General features: G+C 48.9%; 7 protein-coding genes across 7 annotated transcripts; 4 read left to right on the top strand and 3 right to left on the bottom strand.

The window, feature by feature from the left end:
* Positions 1 to 1,482: 1,482 nt before the first annotated feature.
* On the top strand, positions 1,483 to 3,107 carry FPOAC1_007832 (uncharacterized protein; the record flags this gene model as incomplete). Its single annotated transcript, XM_044852282.1, has 2 exons — positions 1,483 to 3,027; positions 3,075 to 3,107. The coding sequence occupies 2 exons, from the start codon at positions 1,483 to 1,485 to the stop codon at positions 3,105 to 3,107; spliced, it is 1,578 nt and encodes a 525-aa protein (XP_044704952.1).
* Positions 3,108 to 4,421: 1,314 nt separating this feature from the next.
* Positions 4,422 to 4,712, top strand: FPOAC1_007831 (uncharacterized protein; the record flags this gene model as incomplete). The annotated part of the gene is made up of 2 exons (XM_044852281.1): positions 4,422 to 4,479; positions 4,531 to 4,712. The coding sequence occupies 2 exons, from the start codon at positions 4,422 to 4,424 to the stop codon at positions 4,710 to 4,712; spliced, it is 240 nt and encodes a 79-aa protein (XP_044704951.1).
* A 380-nt stretch (positions 4,713 to 5,092) lies between these two features.
* Positions 5,093 to 8,960, bottom strand: FPOAC1_007830 (uncharacterized protein; the record flags this gene model as incomplete). Its single annotated transcript, XM_044852280.1, has 3 exons — positions 5,093 to 8,197; positions 8,276 to 8,291; positions 8,890 to 8,960. 3 exons carry the CDS (start codon positions 8,958 to 8,960, stop codon positions 5,093 to 5,095), a joined length of 3,192 nt encoding a protein of 1,063 aa, XP_044704950.1.
* Positions 8,961 to 10,615: 1,655 nt separating this feature from the next.
* Positions 10,616 to 15,606, top strand: FPOAC1_007829 (uncharacterized protein; the record flags this gene model as incomplete). Its single annotated transcript, XM_044852279.1, has 4 exons — positions 10,616 to 10,897; positions 10,946 to 13,041; positions 13,088 to 14,535; positions 14,582 to 15,606. 4 exons carry the CDS (start codon positions 10,616 to 10,618, stop codon positions 15,604 to 15,606), a joined length of 4,851 nt encoding a protein of 1,616 aa, XP_044704949.1.
* An 85-nt stretch (positions 15,607 to 15,691) lies between these two features.
* FPOAC1_007828 (uncharacterized protein) lies at positions 15,692 to 17,701 on the bottom strand (the record flags this gene model as incomplete). The annotated part of the gene is made up of 4 exons (XM_044852278.1): positions 15,692 to 15,902; positions 16,563 to 17,464; positions 17,513 to 17,591; positions 17,637 to 17,701. The coding sequence occupies 4 exons, from the start codon at positions 17,699 to 17,701 to the stop codon at positions 15,692 to 15,694; spliced, it is 1,257 nt and encodes a 418-aa protein (XP_044704948.1).
* An 886-nt stretch (positions 17,702 to 18,587) lies between these two features.
* Positions 18,588 to 21,546, top strand: FPOAC1_007827 (uncharacterized protein; the record flags this gene model as incomplete). Its single annotated transcript, XM_044852277.1, has 6 exons — positions 18,588 to 18,626; positions 18,724 to 18,816; positions 18,875 to 18,960; positions 19,013 to 19,722; positions 19,769 to 20,803; positions 20,849 to 21,546. The coding sequence occupies 6 exons, from the start codon at positions 18,588 to 18,590 to the stop codon at positions 21,544 to 21,546; spliced, it is 2,661 nt and encodes an 886-aa protein (XP_044704947.1).
* A 493-nt stretch (positions 21,547 to 22,039) lies between these two features.
* Positions 22,040 to 23,608, bottom strand: FPOAC1_007826 (uncharacterized protein; the record flags this gene model as incomplete). The annotated part of the gene is made up of 2 exons (XM_044852276.1): positions 22,040 to 23,542; positions 23,588 to 23,608. 2 exons carry the CDS (start codon positions 23,606 to 23,608, stop codon positions 22,040 to 22,042), a joined length of 1,524 nt encoding a protein of 507 aa, XP_044704946.1.
* Between the last annotated feature and the right edge of the window lie 879 nt (positions 23,609 to 24,487).

The raw sequence follows: 24,487 nt of genomic DNA, 5'->3' as shown, positions 1-24,487 counted from the left end.
TCTTATCACTGTCCGTGCCTAGATCTTACGTGGGGCAAGTTTAATGAGTCTCGAAGGCTTGAAAGGAACGCGATATTGCATAAGTAGTCACCATGACAAAATGACTTGATGACGAGTAGCGCGGGACTGCATCGATCGAAGGGCGAACAAAGACATTCCAGGACTCAATCGCTACGGTGATTACTATAGCAACCTCGACCAATGTGGTCAAAGAGTAACGATTAAGTCATCGACTTTTGATGTTAATAAAATCGAGTTCAATGTTACTAAATCCGTTCAATATCATAATCGCGATGGTCCCATGAAGCGAGACTGATGTCAGGCTCGCTCCACGTAAAGACGGGAGATTCCATGCGAAACCCTAAGCTTAATGGAGTACTCCTAGCTTGCGAGTTTAATATTACTTGCACAGGAACGAATAGAATTAATGCTGGGACATTTTCCGACTAAAAGATTGGTCTGGAAGAGACGAGACGCGAACCTAGAGCAGTTTCAACAAAGAACCCAGGATTCTGTTGGTGGAGACGTGTTTGGAAGAAATTGGAGTTTGACTTTAAACGAGAGGTTGGCTCGCAACGACTTGGTCCACTTGAGCTCTCACTCAAAAAGATGAAAGAAAATATCATGATTAACATGATTAATTGGAAGCAAAGGAACGCAATTAAAACAAAATGTCTCAGGGAAAAAGAAAAGAAAACAGCAACGGAGTAAATTTGAGACATTCTCCTGTAATTGCCAAGGATATTCCCAGCTCATTAAAGCCCGCCCAAGCCTCCAACGCAGCCACTATAACTCAGCGCGTCTAGTGGACGTCATCCTTATCGATAGCCCACCCACTCAACGCGGGCCTGAGTCGCGTAAAGTACCCCCTATAGTGCTCTGCACATCTCCCCTACAAATTATGCTCAGTCCCCTAAATTTACAGCACCACCCCACTGAAGCAAACTGCACAAAAACGCCAACGCCAAAAATCACGGATGCGCGCAAAGTACACCTTTTACGCTTGGCCGCGTTCCCGCGTGAGTGGAGCGGGTCACCTCTTAAATACCTCCCACCACCAAAAAAGGCACACCACGCACACACACACGACTCTTGCTCACTTCTTTGATCCGACTCTTCCTACAAAACATCTTTTCCTCGAAAAGTTGCTTACCACGGTCTTTTCATCTTCAAGACCTCATCATCAACTTGTTCTATCACCTATTGCAACGAGTCCCTGACCAACTAGACCGCCTTTCGTGTCGTCATCCATCGTTCCACCGAGACTCGATCTTTCATCACGACTTTTCGTCACAAAGGATTAAAAAAAGAAAGGAGGAAAATACCAAGATTGACTCTTCTCAAATTGGAACCGGTATTCCAATACAGATCTTCACGCGTGTTGGTCTCTCACCTTGTCGCTCTGGACGCGATCTAGTCCAATACTCGACCTCGACCTTTGACATCCTCGACTTTCTTTCACCACGATACGAATCATCCAATATGGACTCTCTCGGTTCATCACCACGAAAAGGCATCTCTGCCTCGCCTACTCTTCCAACCATGAGGTCTTGCTCGCTCGCCGGATCTAAGCGTTCCGCTCCGTCTCTTCTCCCGCCCTTTGAGCCTCTATCGTCCTCACCACCAAACCTCCCACGACCCGTGAAGCGACAGAATCTTGGATCTGGCTCGGGAACAGGCCGATCTCGTGCTCACCTCAAGTACCCTACTCCCGTTCCAACGTCGAGCACGGGTATCTTGTCGAGTTCCCCGCCTCAACGGGCCACATCCGCTTCCGAGCGAGCCCCGCTTGCTGCCGTCCCCGCCGTTGAACTGTCGGAAAACGGCGAGACTCTTGTCATGGGTCGATCCTCCAACTCGTCCCACTATCAAATTTCTGCAGACCGTCTCATTTCACGTGTCCACGTCAAGGCTCGCTTCATTGCTGCTGCCAGTCCTCTCGAGCCCAGCAAGATTGAGATTATCTGCAATGGCTGGAACGGCCTCAAGCTGCACAGCCAGGGCCGCACTTGGGAGCTTTTCAAGGGCGACAGCTTCACCAGCGAGACCGAGGGTTCCGAGATTATAATTGACGTCCAGAACTCGCGTGTTCTCGTCCAATGGCCCAAGAAGGTTCATGACCACATTTCTGACGCCACTTGGGACTCTCCTCCCTGCCAATCTCGTGCTCAGGCTATTTTCCAGTCTTCTCCTCCCCGCCGAGCTTCTCGTATTGCATCGCCCGAGAGCCCCACGCCTGCCAGCCTTTCCAGCTCTCGTCGTCTCCAGGCTTTGCTACCTGGACAGCGTGACATTGAAATCTACGAGGATGATGCCGATCATGGACTGTCGGACAAGCTCGATTCCTCCAGCATCAACGTCAGCATGTGCACCGACGTGACTGCCAGCTTCAGCAGTGAAGTCAGCGATGAAGTTGAAGAGAACGACCCTGATGAGGAGAACGATCCCATCATCCACTCTTTTGGTCCCTTTGGCGCTAACATTTCTTGCCGGTTGGCTTCGATAACTACAAAGTCTCCCAAGCTCTTCAAGGGTGCCAAGCGTGCTCTTCACAGCGACGTCGCTTCTGATCTTTTCGCTCCTCGCCAGATCCCCACTGCTCCCCAATCTCCACGAAAGCAGCCCACCAGGACAGAGTCTCCTCTCTCTTCACCCCCTCGCATCTCTTCTCCTACTCCTACTCCTACTCCTGAGACCAAGATGACTTTTGAGACCAACCCTGCCGTCGCCAACCATGTCGTGAACCAGCTTGCTTTCTCGCGTCTGTCTTCGACTCCTTTGTCCACCATCATGGCTCATCTCCCTGTCGAGGAGAAGCGAGATATTACTAGAGATGATCTCCGCGATGTCATTGAGAGCACACCCTGCATTGGCATCATCAAGCGCCAGGGCAAAGATGCTGCTGGCAAGCCCCTTGAAAGCGAGTACTACTACGTTCCTGAACACGACGACGACCAGCAGCGACGCCTTGCTGTCACTGATGGTCTCCGCAAACCCAGTCTCCGAGCTTGTCGCAAGCAGCACAAGGTTTGTACCCCATCACTTGACAATACTCTCAAAGCTAACAATAACAGCAATACTACTGGAAGCGACCCAAGACCCCTTAATTCACCCGCCTTTACGTACATACGAATTTTCACTCCGAGAAATGAGTTTACGCAGCTCTCGATGACAAAGTTTATTGTTCTTTTTCTAATTATTCGGTGGTGGATGTCTGTTTTTGCTGTATACCCCCATTTTTATCTCTTCCCCCATTGTTTGTTGTTATTTTATTCTTTCTTGATTCACGGTGTGCTCTCTCTCAAACTGCATAGCATGGGCGTATAAAGTGTTTCTGCATGATGGAGTTGAAAGGGAACAGGGTTGGACCATCAAAAAGGAAACCAAAGTATGCTTTGTGTGGAAATGAGGCATATAGATAAATGTTTGGAGCCTGTCAGAAAAGGCAAGGAAAGGAATGGGTTAGCGTTTGTTTTGATGGATGTATGACATTGTAACAAAGACTAAACGCAATGGAAACTATTACTATTAATTACCCCTGTTGATCATGATGTCTTGACTATTCATGTGAAGATGGTGATGTCGTTGGTGGATGATGTGATGGATCATGAGGTCCAATTGGAGTCTAGATTTGATGTAGGGTGATGATGATTCCACCAACGAACGAGTAGTCAACCTGAAGATTGGGATACCCCAGAGTGTCAATTGGTGTGTAGTACTCCGTAGTCGGTTTGTTTATGCGAGTAAGACGTACTGCATCTTCAATTGCATCCGGAGTCTACTGCTCAATTCCTCAACTCATACAGAATGCATTGTAACCACCTTGTTACATCAAACCAGTCTACTTTAGTGGGTAGCAGAAACATTGACCTCTACGCTTTAGGCTATAAAAACGAATAGCCTAAGAAGTATAATCCAAGTAGCAGAAACTGACCTACTAATTTTGTCTCTTATGCCTCTGTACTCTGGTGACTCCCTCACAAATGCATCCATCCGTCCGTACATAACTAATCCCTCACACCTCACTAACAAAGCACACGATCAACATCCCTCTATTCGATCCCCAAACTCTAAAAACCCCGATAATGTCACGCCTCAGCGTCACCCTCAATTAAACAATTTCCCCCTCCATCAGGCCACTTTTTCGCCACCTCTAACCATGCATGTGAAGCTGAAGAGGGGTTACGATGATGAGCTTGTGCATGAGATTTTGTTTATAAATAAGAGCTTTGTCTCTGGAGGAAGGAAGGAGGGAGGGGTTTTAGTGCAAGACATTGATTTGAACTATAGCAACACTGTTCATACCAACTACAGTAAACAACCTATAAAAAGACACATCAACTTACACAACATCTGCATAACACCATCGATATCATCAACAACCTACATCAACATCATCAACTACCCACAGTATCTTCATCATGGATCGTCAACCAACAGCCATATCAACTGCAACCCACACTTCTCCCCCATCCGAAGGTACACAGCACAAACTCGTCATTCTTTCCAAGCTGACGTCGAAATTTGCAGCTCCAACTTCCCCATCCGCTCAAGCTGGTGCCGACCGTTGCATGCGCCACACAAATAGCTGGACACCTTCATTTCAGCGTCGACAGAGCTGGAGCCCTGAGGAACGAAAGCATGAGATGCACATGGACAAGATTGGCCAGGTCAATACGGGGCCTGGATTCACAGAGCGTGACGGTGCGTAAGTGATGGCAATGATGAATGGAGGAGATAATGGCATTGGGGCAACAACAATGGGATCAAGGTGAAAGTTGTACTACCAAAGCTGCAATGACAGCACAAGAATGATACAAAGCAATAATGATCGTGTTTATTCGTAACTATATAATGTGAAAATGATATGCTGAGGTATCTTGACTCCAAAGCTCCATGTTATGCATGCGTACTTGCGCATCCCTCATAAACCCACAAAAGAAATAATCGCTTGGGGGTGATATCAATCTTGGTCTCAATCGCTGCCCGAAACTCCAAAACAAATGAATAACCCGTAGACGCTTTGCTTGAGCTACAGCCCCGGAAACAGCAAACATTGGAGCTGCGCATAAATCCCATCATCGTCGGGGAACTAGACCTGTCGGGTCTGCTTAGTCTCCGGTCTTATTCCCTTGGTACTCAAATATTCCACCAAATTGGCCGTTGCAAAGGCTCCTCCTGTAATACCAACAGTTCCCAAAAGAACCTTGCGACCCAATCCCATCTTCTTCTTGCGTTCGTCATAATTTCTTCGACGTCTGGAGCTCTGGGATGTCTCTCCGTCTGTGGTAGGATAGACTCCGCCGAGACGGAACAGCTCATCAAGGGGATCAAACCCAGTGTCCTCCGACAGTGGTCGGACTTGACGGAAAACAAGCATCTGGCGGCCACCTGAAACCACTTCATAGCCTCGTTTCTCGAGGGATGTAACAAATGGCAAGAACTTGGCAGGTTCTGCTAAAAGCAGAAGTGCCGCAGGAAGGGACATCGGGGGTTTGTTGTCGTCAACGTTTGACGTGGTTTTCGCCACGTTCATCATCTTTGAAGCCGGATCGAAAGCGAGTATCGTGTATGAAGCAGCGTTGGGCACCTCAGTCTTGGGGGACTCGGACTTGGGCTCGTAGTGTTTCTCCCAAACAGGCAGAGTCGAGCTACCACACTCTTCCGAATAACTAGTCTGTAACCCTTGAAGCTCGTGTGAATAAGAATCCTTGTGCACCTTGCCTGACCGATCCAATGCTGGTTGAAGTCTCGTTCCCTCCACTGGGAAGCTCTCGTCCATAGATGCAAGCTCCTCGTTGTCTTCAATGGCAGTTGTGACCTGTTCCCCAGATGACCCGTTGTTGTTTGGTAGCAGTGTTGACTTGGATGACGAGTTACTCTTGCTCCACGATGCCGCAAACTCTTCTGGAAAGTCTCGAGCATAATTGCCGGTCAACGTACGCCCAGATTTGAGAATGCTGGTCTCTTGGCTCTTGATCCGTTGGCTGTTTTGGTGAGCTCTACGTAAAACAGCAGCTCGGATCGTCTCGGCACTTCCGGAATCGTCCATTCGGACGTTAGTTTCCATAGAGTCTGGAATAGACCTGTTCGGGGTTCCACAATAAGCATTTGATGTTGAGTCCGGGGATGTTTGGGAACCTGCCTTGGAATCGAACTCTCGGAGGCCGCGGGCGACTTCATCCAGAGGGATTGACATATTACCATTTGGTTCGTTGTGGTGAATTGCAGTATACTTGTGCAAATCCTGGTAGACCTGGGAGGCTTCCTCGGGGTGAACGGGGTATGCCTGAGCCTGTGAAACAAACTCGGTTGGTCTGTAGCTGCCAAGATCCGTGTAGGCCTTGGTCAACTCTTCAGGATGGACATGCTGTCGAGTGGTCTCTTCGTAGCCAGCAGAAGGATACTCGTGCAGATCCTTGTACTGCTTGGTTTCGTTGACCTGGGGCGCATCGTTCTCAAAAGAAGCGTAAGCATCCAAATCAGCATATTGCTTCGAGGTCTCTTCAGGGTGAACGCGGGGAGCAGCGTCGGCATTCGCATAGTGACGATATCCTGGGAGATCCTTGTACGCTTTGGAAGCCTCCTCGGGATGAATGCGTGAGATTGGGGGAGACAAGTCCCGAGTTGCATAGAGCCGTGTATCTTTGTAGGACTTGGACTTTTCCTCAGCGGTAGGACGTCTCAGGCCGTCAGGCTCATTCCATCTGACAGCACCATACAAGTGAAGATCATCATAGTTCTTTGACAACTCTTCGGGGGTGAGTTTCCGGAGACCATCAGGTTCGTTCCAGCGAATAGGTCCGTAGAGGTGAAGATCGTCGTACTTGCTTGCAAAGTCCTCGACCGGAGCATCGACCTTGGAGGCCAGAGGCTTACCTCGCATGGTGGTGTCGAGCTGAGCCTTCGCATGAGCCTTTAGGGCCGCTTTGCTAGCCTCGAACGGGTTCTTGTAATTGTCCAAATCGTCGTACTTCTTAGACTCTTCCTCGGGAGTTGAACGACGCAGACCGTCAGGCTCACTCCATTGGACTGGTCCGTAGGAGCCAATATCCTTGTAATCCTTGGAAGTTTCCTCTGCTGTGCGCTCACGGAGACCATCTGGCTCGTTCCAGTAAACTGCCTTGTACTTGTTGAGGTCATCATAGTCTTTGGACGATTCTTCAGCAGACTGCGCTTTGAGACCATCGGGTTCGTTCCAGTAAATTGGCTTGTACTGGTCCAAATCTTGGTATGCCTTTGACCTTTCCTCTGCTGTCAATTGGCGTTGGGCAAGGGGGCTGTCGATATTGGATGAAGAGTACTTGTCAAGATCGTCGTATTTCTTGGAGTCTTCTTCATTGGTCGGCTTTCGTTGACCATCGGGCTCATTGTGCTTGACAGGCCCATATTTATCGAGATCATCATATTCGACAGCCTGCTCCTTTGTAGATGTGTCGTCGATCTCTGGTTTATACTTGTCGAGGTCATCGTACTTTGGTTCGGCAGATTTAGACTTTTCCACATCCTTGACAGGCTTGTACTTGTCCAGGTCATCGTACTTCGGGGCAGAGTCAGCTTCCGCGGTCGCCTTGACAAAGTCTATCGGTTTATAGGCTTCCAGGTCATCATGTCGTGGTTTTGGGGCTGTCTTGGGAGTTTTGGGAACTCGACGATTTGTGATAGGGTCGATAGTGGTGTCTTCGTTATATACATTGCCGGCAGTCTTTTCGTTTGGACGTAGGCCAGCGAAGTGGTGACCATTGGTCAATGTAGCTTTCCGAATATTGGCTTTATCGTCACCACGAAGTAAGTGGTCGATAGCACTTCTTTCTACGTCCTCGATGCCTGCCCCAGGTCGAGCACCAGTAAGGTCGTCCAGCCATGCCTTGAGTTGCTCGGCACCAATGAACTTGCTTGCATCAGACTGGTTGAAGCCCTTCATAGCTTTCCTGAATGCAACTCTTGATCGATGCTCCCAGGAGATATTGCGAGTCAACGAGGCGGGTTGTTGTCTGGAACCATGTGTGCTTCTGTATTCGGAAAGTGTGGGCGACTCAAACGCAGAAGAGAAACTTCTGTTGTTGCATCTTGGTTGTAATGAGACAGTAGAGCGTAACACGTCCGAGGCATGAGGTCGACTCTGGAGGAGCCTCTCGCTCGTCCGGATACGTGTGGCGGCCAGCATCGTGAGATTGAGATATTGTTCTAAGATAAGCTGTCTCAGAGTCAGAACATTGAGCAAGACAAAAAAAAGTGCTGCTTGCGTGCATGCACAATTAAATCATCAACTTACCGGAAGGATATTGAGGCTAAGAGACTCAGTGACGATCCCTGTCTACTGACAAAGGCTCACAGCCCATAGAATGCGTGATTGAAACTGAAGACGTCGGTATCTTGTGAGACAGCAGCGACTAACACAATGATAATTGGACGGATGCGAGCATGAGTTGTAAGCCAAAAGATAACGCGAGACTTGGGAATGAAGAGAGAAACAAACAGGCTACATGAGGGGAACCACGACCTTAAAACAACATGGAGGGAACGGAAGCAGCAAACGACGACACACGATGAGGCAGGGACAACCTGAGGTTCAATAAGCCGGGGAGAAACTAAGTGGGGCCACTGTAAAGTTGGGGGAGTGGAGAGGACATGCCCAAGAAAAGAGGGGATTCAAGGGAAACAGCACTGCAAGATGTGATGCAATTGGATAGAGCTTGGATAAGAGCTAGAGAGGCTTCTTGGTGACGCCGTGATACAGTGACACGAGGAACTGTTGTGACTCGTGTATAACGCCTCTTGTGGCCTGTAGTATTGTGTTTGTACACTCAAACTTTACAAGCAAAGTTATCAACATCTTTAAACACCGCAAACGTGTCTCAAGCCTTAGGCAAAGCATTCATGTCTTACCAGCCTGTAGCAAACTGGATGCCCTGCCCTGCCGGGGTTACAGAGCGTACAACGACCCACTGACCGTCCATTTGCGGGGGAGTCGGCGTCAAACCCGAAGCGGCAAGTGGACGATGTCCCGCTCGTGAACAGCCGTTGACGTCAAGCTCGCAGATGCCCCTAAGCCTCCGCTGAACAACCATGATGGGTACACTTTTCACCGAGAGATCTTGTAACTACAACTTGGTTAAAAGTTCAACTTTGTTACAGTAACGTGTAGCTATCGTGAATACCAGAAACGGTTACTTCGTTATTCGGGGGTCGATCTCCAAACTCATCAATGGCACAACTCCTGAGGCAACAAGGATTATGTCCTCGGCTTATCAGAGACTTGGCTAGGGTCTTGTGGCTTTGAACCCCTAAGACATGCAGACTCAGGGCCAACGGAAGCAGCAGGCATTGAACACAATACGGCTATTGAAACGGAAAGACAGAAGCGGACAAACAGTATCCGGCGTTGACTAACCCATTGAGTACTGTTCTTATCACGCCAGTCGGTGTTCTGGACCGTCTCCGATAAACAACAAAACGGAAGACCGTATTTGTTTGTTGTCGGATTAAATGGCGCATGCGGCGGGATTGAACAAGTCAATTATCCTCGTACCACCGTGTCCAATCGCAGGATGACTGAGCCTTGTTCACTGAAACCAGGGACAAGTGACTATCACATGCAGCGACGATCCATTACCAAGCAGTTTAACAGGTCAAGCCGTCAGCATTCTTTGCTTTCTTTTGTCAAAGTGTGAAGCGGCAGGTTAACGTTAGCTCTTTGTTGCGTAGATGTTTCTTTTGCATCAGTCTATACCCCGACACACGAGCAACTCTCAGTGAGTTCCACGCAATGGAAGCGAGTGCTAGTGGAATTGCCAAACTTGGCGTTTCTAAGTCGACGATTCAAGACCAAGACCTGGGATGATTAGGGTTCAATCGGCTAATTGGATATTGGGTTAATCGCTACGTGTAGGATAACACGAAAGGTGCCCCCTTAGCGTAAGCCCCTGTAAGCGAATTTAAAACGCTTAACCCACTCTAAATTCGCTTACAGGGGCACCTTTCGGGTTACCCTACGTTGCTGACGTTGAACAGGTTATATCAGCAAAAGCTTCATTACGCTGAGTAGGCACCTTGATTCTCAGGTCAAACCACTTGTCTCACAATACGGTTAATAATTTCCACCTCGAGACGACTGGACCATATGTATTTTACTTGAGATTCACTTCCCCAATAACCAGATTCTCGACACGATACTTTGCTCCCATCGTCGTGATCCGCAGCTGGTGACTGGAAGGTTCGGCGTGAGTCAAGCGAGCGGCAACAGTGTCTTCGGCGAAGGTTTAATGGGCAAGGTTCACAATGTACAATTCAAGAATAAATAGAAAACTCCAATCATTATAAATAAAAGGATCTTCAAATCTTCAAATCTTCAACCTTAACCGTATCATTATTAATTTTCTTCATCGTTTTTTAAGTGAGGTTCTTCAGTGGAACGACAGGACCCCCACTAAACCAACCAGGGTCCGTGCTTCCATGTGACATCACTTGGTCCCTCACCACCAAATTTGATATCATCATCAGCTTTCCAAGATTCTGTCAATTTAGAGCGCCATCGAGCGGCACCAGACACGTACATTCCTTTTTGCATTTGTTTCACCTACATACTTGGACTGCATTTTACCGAATCACAACCATGAAGAGGTCACAAGGGAAACCTGCCGGCCGTGGATTTGAAGGACCCCGCTCCGGCTTTGGAGGCTTTGGCACCGCAGCCTCCGGAACCTCCCTGTCGTACCTCGCCGAGCCTCCCTCGTTCTCAGCTGTCTCCGACCCAAATGTTGTTGTGTCATTGAAGAACATATTAAAGAAAGACAGCACCACCAAGGCCAAGGCACTCGAGGAGCTATTAGCTCATGTTCAAGCTCACCCATTTGAGAAGGATGGCGGGGTAGAAGAGGGCATCCTGGACGTTTGGGTTAGTAGAAAGCATACTATAGGGATGACAGTAACTTATACTCGGCAGGTCCAAATATACCCTCGCACATCAATAGACAACTCACGTCGAGTCCGTGAACTTGCGCATAATCTTCAATTCGAGCTTATGAAGTCTGCGCGCAAGAGATTTGAGCGTCATCTACCAAAGATCGTCGGCGCATGGCTTGCCGGTCTGTACGATCGCGACCGTGTGGTAGCTAGAGCTGCTAGCGATGGTCTAACCCCATTTCTCAACACCCCTGAAAAGGTCATTGCGTTTTGGAACAAGTGCCAGGCCCAGATCCTTGACTACGCCATTGATGCTATCCAGGAAACGCAAGATACTCTCAGCGACGAACGCTCTACGACAGCCGAAGACGCCGAGGCCAAGTATTTTCGAGTTGTTACTGCCAGCTTATCTCTTGTTTTGGGTCTACTGCAAAAGGTCGAGCAAAGTAACCTGGAGAAGCTGCAATCACGATACGATGACTATTTCGCGGAGGAAAGCGTCTGGAAGACAATCACCTACAACGACTCGGCAGTCCGAAAGACTGTTTGCCAACTTCTCTTCGCTTCGATCGAACGAAAGCTACCGTATGCCGACGACACAAAGGTCAAGCAGGCCTTTATCACAGGGGGTCTCAAGACCAACCAGGCTGGTTCAGCTTTGGAGTATGTGCGAGCATTGACAAAGATGACACAAAGGTACCCCGATGTTTGGTCCACAGGAAAGGTCACCACCGGACCAAAGTCACCTCTGGGTAGACTACAAGCCTTCATCTCCAAGGGATCGCAGGGAAGCCCGCCAAAGTTTTGGGAATATCTGGACCAATTGTTGATGATTCTGCCATCTGACCTGATTACGCCCGAGGTTGCCTCGCAACTTTTGTCATCTCTCAAGTCAGGAATCACACATCGCGAAGAACCACGAACTAATACCTCATTCGCATGGAAGTGCTTCATCGATACCGCCAAGCGACTACTCAAGAACCTACCCGCCGACGACCAATTACCCTTTGTCCAGGAACACCTCTTCCCTCTCATCGAGCAATTCCTTTTCTCGGTTTCGGAAAAGACTGTCGCCATTCCCATGGGTCCGAATGCTATTTCTGTACTTGTGGAAGCCTACATCGCCACTGTTCAAGCCTCTCCATCTGTTGTATCTGCCTCCGAAGAGGAATGGAACCGACTCGCTAGCATCTTTTGTGCCAAGATTTCCGGATCCCTACCTGAAGTGTCTCGAGAGTACCAACAGTCCCAGGAAAAGATTTCAGAGGAAGGCCGACGATGGTTTGGTCTGGTTGGCCAGATTGAGGACAAGATAGCCGAGTCAGACGCCGTCCCGGACCACACAGCTGAGCCTTCTCTCAAGGCCATCAATCAGTGCATCACTCTTTTGGAGAGTCGCAACCTGAAGCCATATGGCGCGGCGCGCATCATTGAGTACGCTCTAAGCATGTCGCCTCGCCTCTTCCATGATGATGGTATTACAAGGCTCTCAGCATTCTTCACTTCAATGGCTCGAGACGATGCTGCCAAGGCCATTTCTTCACCTTCTTCACGCTATCTCCTCTCTTCTCTTCACTTACTTGGTTCTGTGTCTACACAATTTGCACCTATCTGGAACTCTTGGGTTGAAGCAGTGCTTGATCTACCATCCGAACCAGCACGCGACGCCGCTCTTGCATCTCTCATTTCCAATGACAGAGGAGCTGTCCTTGCCAAGGGTAACATGGACTTGCAAAAGCACATCATCGGCCAAGCTGTGCTACTTGCAGTTGGCAACAGTAACGATTGGGAATTGTTGGAGGCTGCTGTTACATATCAGACTCTAATCGACAGCAATTACCGTGAGCTTGTGCAAGCCCTGGTTGAAATTCTCGAAAAGGACCCCCAAAAAACAGCGTCCACACTTCAAGCTTTGGAGATTGCCGCCAAGGGCCGACCCGAACTATTCTCTCGAGACGATCGCGTCCATACAACTTTGGTCGCACTTCTCTTGGGTCTCTCTGAGCTCGATGACTCTGCGATTTCCTCCAAGGCCACTGCCATCCGTACTCTGCTGGACGGTCATACGGATGGCAAGTTGCCCGTTGTTGCCGTCGTTCAAGCTAACCTCGAACGAGCGGGAACACAATCTCTAGAGTAGGTTGCCCAATCTGTACAGTTGATCAAGCTAACCCATTCACAGCATCGACACATTGGTTTCCCAAGCACAGAGTGCCGCCTCTAGCGATATCCCATCCGAGGAGCTCTTCCCAAGCACCAACGTGTGGATGAAGGAACTTGCACCATTCCTAGAGCTGTCAGTGAACCCGTCACTGTCCATCACCAACAGCACCGGTGGCGCTTCTGCATTAGTAAAGGGAACACCTCGATCCACGCCGCTACGAGTTCACCGAGACAGAAAGGGACGTGCTATTCCCACACGAATGGCTCTTTATGTGTCACGTCTATCCGAAAAACTCCCGCTATCCCAACTGCCAAAGCCTTTCCAACTTGAGCTTCTCTACCTTCAATGCTTGACCGTACAGCTGATCTCTGACCAAATTACTTGTACGGAGGAGAACCGACTATGGCAAACCCTTAAACATTCTGAAGCAAGTGCTCAAGCTGAAGATTTTGTCTCCAAGACGCGTGGAGTCCTAAACGATCTTGCAACCGACGCTAAAGTCTGGAGCGACTCGGCTGAGGAAAAGCCAATCATCCAAGAACTGATCGACCTATTAACCGAGCACTCAAAAGACTTGACCCCCAGAGGTCTATACAGTGCAAGGGCACTCAGTGAACTTGTTCAATTCTTGGCAGAGGCACACGGTGCATCATCTGCTTTCGAGGATGCTCTTCTAAAGCCCGACATCCTCAAGGTTGGCCCCGCGACAGTCCTACCCGCGTCTGCCATCATTGCCGGGTTTGGCGAGACGCTTCAACCATCCAAGGCTGCCAATAACTTCTGCAATAAAGTTGTAAGCGAGATTGCGGGCGCCAAAACCGAGAGCGACAAGACCCTGATGACTCTTGTCCTGCTTTCATCTTGTGCTCAGATTTACGAGGCGGGCGAACTGCCTGTGGCTAACAACCGAATCGTATTTGCTGTTCGACAGATTACTTCATGGCTTGATGAGCCCGAAACCTTGAGCCCTGCCCTTTGCGCCGAGATCTGCCGTTCTCTCAACAAGCTGCTCCCATGCATGAAGGATGTCTATGGTTCTTACTGGGAAAAGGCAATCGAGTTTTGTATTTCGCTATGGAACCGCGCCCACGAATTTGAACTCGACGAAGCCCTACCATTCATCCACTCTTCGCTGAAGCTATACAAGACTATCGAATCTCTTCCCGAACCCAACGACGATCTTGAAGATGCCCTCAAGGAGTTTGCTGGTGCTAAGCCTAGAGCTTTAATCGAGCTCCTGCGACTCCCTCGGGAAACCACTTCTCAGCCACTGGAGATTGTGGATGCTATGCTTTGTAGGGAAGTCGAGAAGATTTCCGTTCGTCAAGTCCCTGATCTTTCGGATATCTTTGGTCTGGTGGCGTCGGATTCTCGCGATATTCAAACAGCTGCGTACAACCTTCTCCACAAGGCTCTTCCTGAGCAGCAACAGCAAAAGTCGATTGACGCCATGTTGGACAAGACAGGTATGTGCAAGACTTGTGCAATTGATTCACCTACTAACGTGTATAGATGCTCGATTGCCTGACGAACTTTTGTCTCTTCTACTCGACGCTCCCACACTCGAAAAGTACTCGGACGAAATGCTCGCAGAGTTTCCTTCGTCCATCCGATCATACCTCTTATCCTGGAAGCTCGTATTCGATGCTTATTCCACGTCGTCGTTTAAGATTCGCGGCGACTTTAACGAAAACCTCAAGCAAGACAATTACGTAGCGCCATTACTGGACTTTATGTTTGATGTCCTGGGACATTCGGCCGCGCACCCCCTCAAACTCGAAAAGATCAACCTTTTGTCGGAACACATTCAGGATTACGACGTCAAGCTGGCAGAATCAGAGCCTGAAGAGAAGAACATGCAATGGTTATTGGTCCACATATTTTATCTCCTACACAAGTACACTCCTGGATTGTTCAGAGCGTGGTACATCGACTGTCGCTCCAAGCAGACACGAATTGCTGTCGAATCCTGGACAACCAAATACTTTTCGCCTCTCATCATCGCAGATGCACTCGACGAGGTGCAGCAGTGGGCTGATACCCAGGAACCACCCGCCATGGACGAGCAGGAACTCGCTGTACGAGTCGCTCGCGCCGCCCGAGAAATTATAGCCGGCTACGAAGTCGACGAAAGCCAGGCCGCCATTTCCATCAAGATTCCACAAAACTACCCCATCGAAAATGTCGTCGTGCAAAGTCTCAACCGTGTCGCCGTCAACGAGAAGAAATGGCAGAGCTGGATCATGACTACACAGGGTGTCATTACCTTTTCCAACGGCAACATTATCGACGGTCTACAAGTGTTTAAGCGCAACATTATCGGTGCCCTCAAGGGCCAGAGCGAGTGTGCCATTTGCTACAGCATTATTTCGACGGATAAGCGCATGCCGGATAAGCGATGCACGACATGCAAGAATTTGTTCCACAGGACTTGTTTGTACAAGTGGTTCCAGAGCAGTAACCAGAATACTTGCCCGCTGTGCCGAAACCCTATTGACTACTTGGGTGCTGATACACAAAAGAGACGTCAGGGTTAGTTGAATAGTTGGTTAGAAAAAGAAAGTTTGAATTGTCGCTATACTTTACTCAATGTCTGGACGGTCCCACGCCTGCTTATTCATTCTACATCTCCGTGTCCCCGTCATAATCTGTCCGATCCATTGCCGTATCGTCTTCGATATTTGAGATGTCGATACTCATCATTTCCATCGCCTGTGCCGCATCTCCAGCATCGCTTGAGTAATAGTCGTCATCGGTAGTCATCACTTCATCTCCATCCTCGTCCGTAGAACTCTGCTTAGGGGTCGCTGTAGCAGGCAAGATAAAATATCCCCTTTGCGCGGGCTCGTCAGTCATCACGAGGTCTTCCCTCGCCATATCAGGTCCCCATTGCTGACGCGGGCGAGCCGAGGGGAGAAATGATGGATTGGGGATTTTGGTGGGCAGAAACCAGACGGGAGTGTGGTTATGGTGGTGACATTCCAGAAAGTATTTGTGCCAAAATAAATGACACTGGTAACACAGGTCTTCATGCTGTTGTATCGTTGCAGCCCCAACGGAAAGATTATCATAATTGAAGCCAGCGGGTATATCAGTATTACTCGTAGACGGAGGGAGTGTGATTACTTACCAGTAAACATTGTGTCGTTTATTTGTGTTTGTAGCGAAATGAGTGTTGGTTGATTCACAAGAATTGATGATGGAGGAAGAAGATCAAGGCAGTAGATGTCTTGGAAATTAGAAGTAGTAGCTCTGAGATGATACCTGGTTCTGACTTTCCATTGTCCCCTTCCCCTTATATACGCAGGCGCATTCAACAGATCAAGCCCGGTTTAGATTCATCATAATATCCTAAAACTTGATTGCTAACCTTTTCATTTTATAGTTTCGCAAAGACTTTATGTTCAAGGGCCTACAGACAGTCATTTATTGACGCAAAAAAAAATTAAACAAAAAACTTACCTGAGTGGAAGTTAGTCTTTGGCCATCATACCGCACAAGCGACGACACGAGATCTATAAAGTTAGGGTTCACATTGGGTAGAAGCTCCTGCCAACTTTGACCTGGGAAGCTTGTCCAAAGCTCGAAAGGAGCAACCTTGAACCTTTTTGCTTCGGGCCATGTCTGAGGTGTTGGTGTGCCAATAGTTTTGAAGATGCTTAGAATGAGACCGAGCTGATTGCCGTCTTCGTGAACAGCACGAGACTCGAATATTGGGGTAGGAGGATCGCGAAGAACTTCTGTCAGCATGACTCCTAGCCCCCACATGTCGACTTCCGGACCATAGGACTTGTTACCAAAGAGTACATCTATGGCACGGTAGGGGCCCGTCCCGATATCGAGAATCTTATCGTCGGCTGGCTCTGAGCTAATTGACAGCTCGGGATGCCACGCTGTTCCAAAGTCGGAGAGATATGCTGGACCTGTGAGAGAAGAGAGGAGGATGGCGGATGGTTTGATGTCTCGGTGTATGATGCCTTGTGTATGTATATCCTTTAGACCTTGTAGTATGTCTTGGAAGATTGAACGCAAAGAGCCTAGAGGTAGAGGCCCTTGAGCGAGAACATCGGCTAGAGTATATGGCATAAAGGGAAAGACGAGGACGAATCGCTGTTCCTGGTCTCGAAAGGTGTCGAGAAGGGGAATACATGGTGATCGTAGAGTCTTTAGTATCTTTGCCTCGCGCTGAGGATTATGAGGTTCAATGTCCTGGTACGTCACGATAACCTTGAGAGCTTTGTCGCCTGACCGGTAAACCTCTGAAGTGACACCTTCTGACACGGGTCGGCAGTTTTTATATGACCCAATCCTAATGCCAGAGTCGATCTCACTCTCTTGTTCCTGCAACGGGGGTGTTGGAGTTGATGTCGGTTGGCAGGCGAGATTATACTCTTCCTAGGCCTTGTCAGCGGTTCCGTGAGTTCTGGACCGCTACATGCATACCTGAGTAGAAGAGATTTGGTAGGCGGCCTGTTCAATGGCGATGGCCTCACTCATGCTAGAAGCAGAGAGGGAGGTTTGTCTAGGAGGTGTTAGTCGTGTTGATGGATGCAAGGGTTTTAGTTACATCTTTTGGATTGTCTCATATCGTTGAGACATGGATAGAGCTGCTTTCCATTCTGGGAGTGACATGATCGATGAGGTGTATCTGTGTACAACTTGCAGGGTTCTAATTGTTGCAAGTCAAAGGATTTGGAAGAGTCTGGAGCATGACGATCAAATTTCCGGTAAAGATCAGCCCTTTGACCAGGATGTCTCAGGTTTTTGGTTTTGGTTTCTGTTAGAAAAGAGGCCCACAACTTTCATAATTCAGAAACAAGGACAAGGAAACAGGGGGTGATTTATGCCGTGAAAAGTATGTATAACCTAGCAATAGAGGTTAATGTCAAATGTTTATTTATATCACGATCCATTGGCGTTATCCATTGGTGTTTATATCAAACGTCCAATATTTGACAGCTACCTACCTATTAATTAATGAGGTCATGTTTATTTTGTCCTCGTGATTTTTGGCGGATACTAAAACTAAACGCGACCAACCACCAAACGTTGCTTATTGCCTTCTCCACCATCCCTAAATCGAGCTACCCCAGCCCAGTCCAACCCAATTCAGTACCAACGCCAGCCCTGTCTTGTCTTGTCTTGTCTCTGCCAGCCTCTTCTCTCCTCTTTTTACTTTTAACTTGAACTTGGTCCCTTTAGCCGTTGTCACTCCCAGCCAAGGTATTTTACTTTAACGGCTTCTTCTCCCTCCAACCTCGAGTCGCCTTGGATCTCGACACTTTTACCATTACCTCTCCGAATCATCCGATTACCTACCATCGTCATTGTTTACCTGACGTACCTCCGAGGCCTACGTACATAACTGAAGCTCCTACAGTCCCTCCGAATCTCGACCGAAACCCCTCTCAACGACCGCAATGCGCATCACCTCTTGGAGCGTTTAATACCATCATTAATGCATTGCTCTCTCGTCCGCACATATATATAATTTTAATATCCTTTTGCGCCGTTCATCATGGAGGATATGGCAAGGGCCGAGTATCCCGCCATGCTGGTAAGTCCCTTTTCTCCATTGGCATCGTTATGAGCGACAGGAAGACCAATGGAATCGCTGCTTGATCGAGTTCGACTGACTCCTTTTGCGCATATAGGCAGCTCTCCAGCCCGGCCAGGCGGTTCAAACTCTCACTGAACGAATGAAGCGCATGACCCGTGTCAACAACGAAGTCGCCGACTGGCTCCAGGTACGACACGAACAACAGCCAAGCATCTCGTGGACATCCCGCTAATCAATTCCAACAGGAGCGTCGTCGCGTGGAGGATCAATACGTCCAGGGTCTAAAAAAGCTCACCCAATTCAAGGTGCCAAATGGTCAATCGGAGCTTGGGTAAATCCACCATTTCGTGGCATGGGTCGCAATATGCTTACAACTGTTGTAGTGTTTTCCAGGCGCCATGGAACCGAATTATCGACTCGACTGAGAGCATTGCCCATGCTCACCATCAGCTCGCCGATCGCATCGAGAAAGATATCGAGCACCCTCTACGAAACTTTTCCAGTCGAAAAGACTTTCAAAACATGAACACCATGTCTAATAACTTGTCCACCATGGCAAAGGACCTCGATGAATCACAGAACGCTGTCGACAAACTCACTAAGAAGGGGGGTCGAGCAAACACTTCCAAGGTCGAGAGTGCTACATCCAAGCTTGAATCTGCTACTGGGCAATGGGAATCACAGGCACCTTTCATCTTTGAGTCTCTCCAAGCTCTTGATGAGTCGCGTGTCAACAACCTGCGAGATCTTCTCACCCAATACCAGACTCACGAGTCCAATTCGGCCCAGCGCGTACAAGAGAATGCTATGGAAACATTGGCATTGATGCTCGAGATTAATACCGAAAAAGAAATCGAATCTTTTGTGCATAGGGCTACTGCTGGCAAGGCGAAGCTTCCGACCCGAAACTCGACTCGTCAGTCATCGTTTGCTGGCACCACACCTTCGACGCCAGTACCTCCAAGCACTGCCGATAGCACCAATCTGCCGGCTCAAAGCGCTCACACAGCGTCTCCTGCTCCAGTTACAGCCCCGACTTCTTCCCACGCTGACGACGATATGAGCGAGACTTCAATGCCTCAGGAAAAGCCAGGTATGTCAATTGGCAGGGTAACAATGAACCAACTAACAGAATACAGGAGGCAAACTGCGCCGTCTTGGTACCATGTTTGGTGGCCGTAGAAGGCAGAGCATGCACGCCGGTTTCGGTCAGCTTTCTCCTGGAAAATTGGGACCTAGCTTTGGAAGATTGGGAACGAGCCACAGCCAAAACGATCGGGGCCCTTCTCCCAGGGCCTCTTCCAACAATCTCCAAGAGCACCAACGATTGTCGTCTCTAGCAGAAACCCCTGATATGCCGCGGGTACCCGATGGCGAGAACGATACACCCAAGCCGGACGCGCACGAGAATACGAACGGAACGTCGCACAATGAAAATCTTATGGACAGCCCGATTCCACAGTCGGCTGGAGGCACCGTTAACGGCAATCACGAAATTGACCTGTCAAATGTCCAGCCACCTCCCGGTCCTCCACCGTCGCACAAACAAGAGAACCCGGCGCCGCAAAACGCAACCAAGGATTCTGACGGATTCAACGTTCCACCCCCTATGAACGACCCTATTTCGGAAGCTCAACGGGAGGCTAAACAAGAGTCTGGCGAGGATCCTGATCAATTGCTCAAGGTCAACATTCAGCAAACACCTGTCGAGGATGAGGATCCTGAGGCCAAGCTGGCTGCCCTTTCAAGCGTCGCCAACAGCCTCAAACTTGGACCGGCCACTCGTCGCAGTGGTACAGTTAGGGGACGTCGTGATGTGCGTCACACCATGTATGTGCCGCCTCCTAATCTACCAGAGAGTGGCACCGATTCCCCTATAAGTGGTCTAGCGGCATCTCCAACCCTTGCACCATCAACATCCAAGGGAAGCGCAATTGCTGCATTGGCGTCCGAGGCTAGCATTGCCGGTACTTCTGATACACAGTCTGTGAGATCTGGTAACTCATTGGGTGGCGGAAACCATCCTCAACACGCTCAAATGACTGCCCCTGGTCTCAACTCGTCCATCATTGAGAGTGTGTCTGCTGTATTTGAGGATGGCGTCATCAAGTCGGCGTCTATTACTGGTGAAGTTGCATTCGTCAACAACCCGAGCGACTCGGGTGATGCTAAGAGTAAGTTGATGTCTACCAAATCTCCTTCATTGCTAACGTATCTAGGCTATGAAACCATCCGAATCAACAACTTTTCGGCCCTTGAGCGCATTGGTCCTAACCGCATCTTTGTACAAAACTCATCTCCCGACAACCACGATCAGTTCAATCTTGATGTGTCTCACCTCACCAAGAATGCCACCGCATTTTCTTATCGAGTATTCTCTGAAGAGGCCGACGTTTCAACATTGGCCGAGCATGCTCCTCTACTCCTAAAGCCCGCATGGAAGCCTCAAGGAGACAAGCTCGGCTTGTTACTGCAATACCAGCTTAACCCGGCTTCCAAGATTACCGCCCCTGTATCACTGCACAACGTGGTGATCGTCGCAAAATACGAGGGCAAATCAAGTGGCGCCCAGACAAAGCCTGTAGGAATCCACCTAAAGGACAAGCACCTCGTCTACTGGCGCATCGGTGACCTCACTCTTACCGCTGAACCTCAAAAGATTGTCTGCCGCATCATTGGCTCAGAAGGTACAGAGCCCAAGCCAGGTCATATCGAAGCTCGATGGGAACTCACAGCCTCGGGCGATCAACCCGTCGGAAGCGGCATCTCCATCTCTCGACTTGATGAGGGCAAGGGCAAAGGCAAGGAAATCTCTGAGGATGATCCTTTCGCCGACGACAGCGCAAGCACAGAACAAAAGTGGGTAGACGTGCCTGTATCAAGGAAACTTGTCAGCGGCAAATACGAAGGACGATAAAACGGTGGGCTTGAATATTACCACGTGCATGGATAGAAGGCCAGAAATACGTTTCTTGGCGGCGCATTGAATAGCGAGCGTAAATGGCTTGTTCGGGGTGAAACCATTTCTTCACTCTTTTTTTTTTTTTCTCCCCTTTGTTCCTAATGTCTCCTTTCTTCTCTTCTATTTTTTTTTTTGTATGCGCATTTGTATGTTTTCTGGACAAAATACAGGATATCTCGCTTGGAGAAAGGTGTTGCACAAATCCGTAGCTATATATCTGGCAGATGGGATCAAGGACTTTTGTCCAAGTATTTTGTTTCATTCGCTACGTCTATATCATCTCTTTCGCTGTTCGTCTGGGAAGCAGAAAAGTTGACCTTGTGCTAAACAACAAGGTAAACTAAGGAGCATACTGGCCTCCTACTTTCGTCTTATGCTACCCTGATACCCCAATACTCCAAAATGACGCTTGCTCCTCCTCTTCATGTAATGCGCTTGGTGATTATGTTCAGTCCGACTTTTCTGACTTGTCGGAAAGTTGTTTTGTCTTGCTCATTTGATCTTTCTTGTACTTGGAGTACTTTTCACCCAAGTATCGCATTGCTCTTGAGATACCACCCGTCAAAAGACCCTTGGCGCTTTGCACTGTACTCGGCCAGTTCACTGTTTGCTTAATGGCTATGCGCACCGTCTCGTGAAGTTTCTGTGGCTCATCGGTGGCGATGCGACGCTCAAAGTCACCGCCTTGCATCTTTTTTACCGCGGTGCCATCATTGTCTGAAGACGCCTTCATGAGCTCGTTGAACTCTCCACGGGGGATTTCGAATCGCTTCTGGTATTGGAAGTAGAGTCGTGATCGGAAGGCTTGAGGCAGGCGTCTAACCATGTTGCCGCGACGTATGGGGTCCATGTCCTGCTGGAGTCCCTTGTTGGGGTCCGGGTTCATGATCCAATCTGTATCGTCGATGCGGCAGGGTCCTGTAAAGTCGACATTGGGAAGCGTCTTGACGAGCGGTGCGTATAACCGGCGGAAGTGAACGATGTTGTTGTCGACAATGTTTGTCACCTTGCTCTTGTTCTCTGTAGGGAGAGCCATACGGGGATCACCTAGATAGCTGAGACCTGCGATGGTGCTGTATAACTCGACTTCTGTAAAGTTGGGAGGTAGAAGGAGTAGAGCGGTTCGTAGAGCGGCGATGAGGTTGTGCTGGTTGGCGAGTCGAACACGAGGATGGTCTCGTAAAATCTTGACAGGCTTTTGAAGGCGGCCAGCAAGATACAAGCTGTCCCAGGAAGAAAGATCATGTACCAGATTGTCGATACTCGTTACGCCGTACTTAATAAGCATACCGTTGACTTCCACGAAAGGGTTGAAGTAGACACCAGCACCCCAGTTCCCCACGCGCGATACAACGCCTGATCCCAAAGACGCAAGACCAGAGTAATGATGACGGTTTTGCTTCATATTGATCGAATGCCAATGCTCAACATGCGACACACCGAAGATAAAGTCCAGCACTTTCGGTGTACCCTTTTGCGACTTGATGAGCGCCTCTGGGGGGTTCGGATGAACAGCTCGAAAGTTGGACTCGGATATACTGGCCTTGGAAGCTGACTGAGGAAAGACACCGGAGCCGTATGCGAAAGAGTACATTATAGGCGCGTTGAACTGTCGCAGCATGAGGCGCAAAGCTTCTTTGAGTTCGTAGTTAATGACCATGTGCTGGTTTGCGCCAAAGAGACGATGCGGAAGATCAGAAAAGCTACTGATCTTTGTGTCGAGATCTTCCCATTCTGTGCCAAAGATGTTGAGCTTGCTGGTATTGGGCTCAGAGGATGCGCTGCTTGCGATGGATTCATCCGAGCTTGCCGAGCTGTCGGTGGAGGGTTTTGACGAGTCGGAGTACCATCGTGGTGTTTGATTCGAAAAGTATCGTTGTGTTGCGTTTAGTTGGCGTGGGAGGAGGCGGGAATGGGAGGGTCGAAGGGTTATGGCTCGGGTCGCGGAGGACTGAAGCTGTTAGAGGGGGGATATGGAGGGGTAGATGGAGCTTACCCTGAGGCCAATTGAGGCCATGGTTAGAGATGTACGGTATGTAGAGGTTCTCAAAGATGTTGATTATCGTGATGAAAGCTATTGATGCGTGAAAGTCGTGGTAGAGAAGCTAGGATATGTCGGTCTCAAGATGCTGGTGTAGAAGCTACCCACGGCTCCATTCGCAGAGTAAAAAGATGGGTCAGACGCTCAATTGACGATACAAGTCAAACGATGGTGACAAACCCTCAACAGCCCCGATATCGAATCGACGTCAGTGGAGCATAATTTTGTAAGCACGATGAATGGTAACTCGGTGATCGTCGGGTCTGACGATATAGGCTTGACCTAGAAGCTGTGAAGCTGTAGAAAATAGATCAAAGTGGGTCACGAGAAGAGGAATGTGGGATAACCAATTGGAGAAAAGCTTCATCATGACGGGACAGGGTCCCCCTCCAGGAACTGCTACGTCACTGGACGATTCGGAACTTGGCAGCTTGGGAGAGGAACGTTTCAGGAACATTCTTAGTGGGATGCGTCATTGATTGGGGAGCTAGATGAGCTCTGCAGGGATTGATGTTAAGGAGTACAAGGGACGAAATTAGTGACTACAACTTGGCAGATTTCTTTTGTATCTAATGTTAGAGGCCAATGCCTGTTGGTCACTTGGTAGCTTAATTGTAGAATAAAGTGTGTTGCTGTCACGACGTTGAAGAGGAATAGCAGACGCCCACAACGTTTACCAACAGGGCTGAACTCTCAATTAAACCATTAATACCGACAGCCACTCTTTAATAAATTAATCGTACCATATTAAACCGTTTGACATTACTTAAACATAGCTTTACCATCGGGAGTGGCTGACGATTGCATCTACCCTACAACACAAATGTCAGGTCATGACATCTCGTCCGCATCAAT

The sequence above is a fragment of the Fusarium poae genome, chromosome 3 (assembly GCF_019609905.1).
Source record: "Fusarium poae strain DAOMC 252244 chromosome 3, whole genome shotgun sequence".
NCBI lineage: Eukaryota > Fungi > Ascomycota > Sordariomycetes > Hypocreales > Nectriaceae > Fusarium > Fusarium poae.
This window is presented reverse-complemented; position numbering and strand designations above follow the sequence as displayed.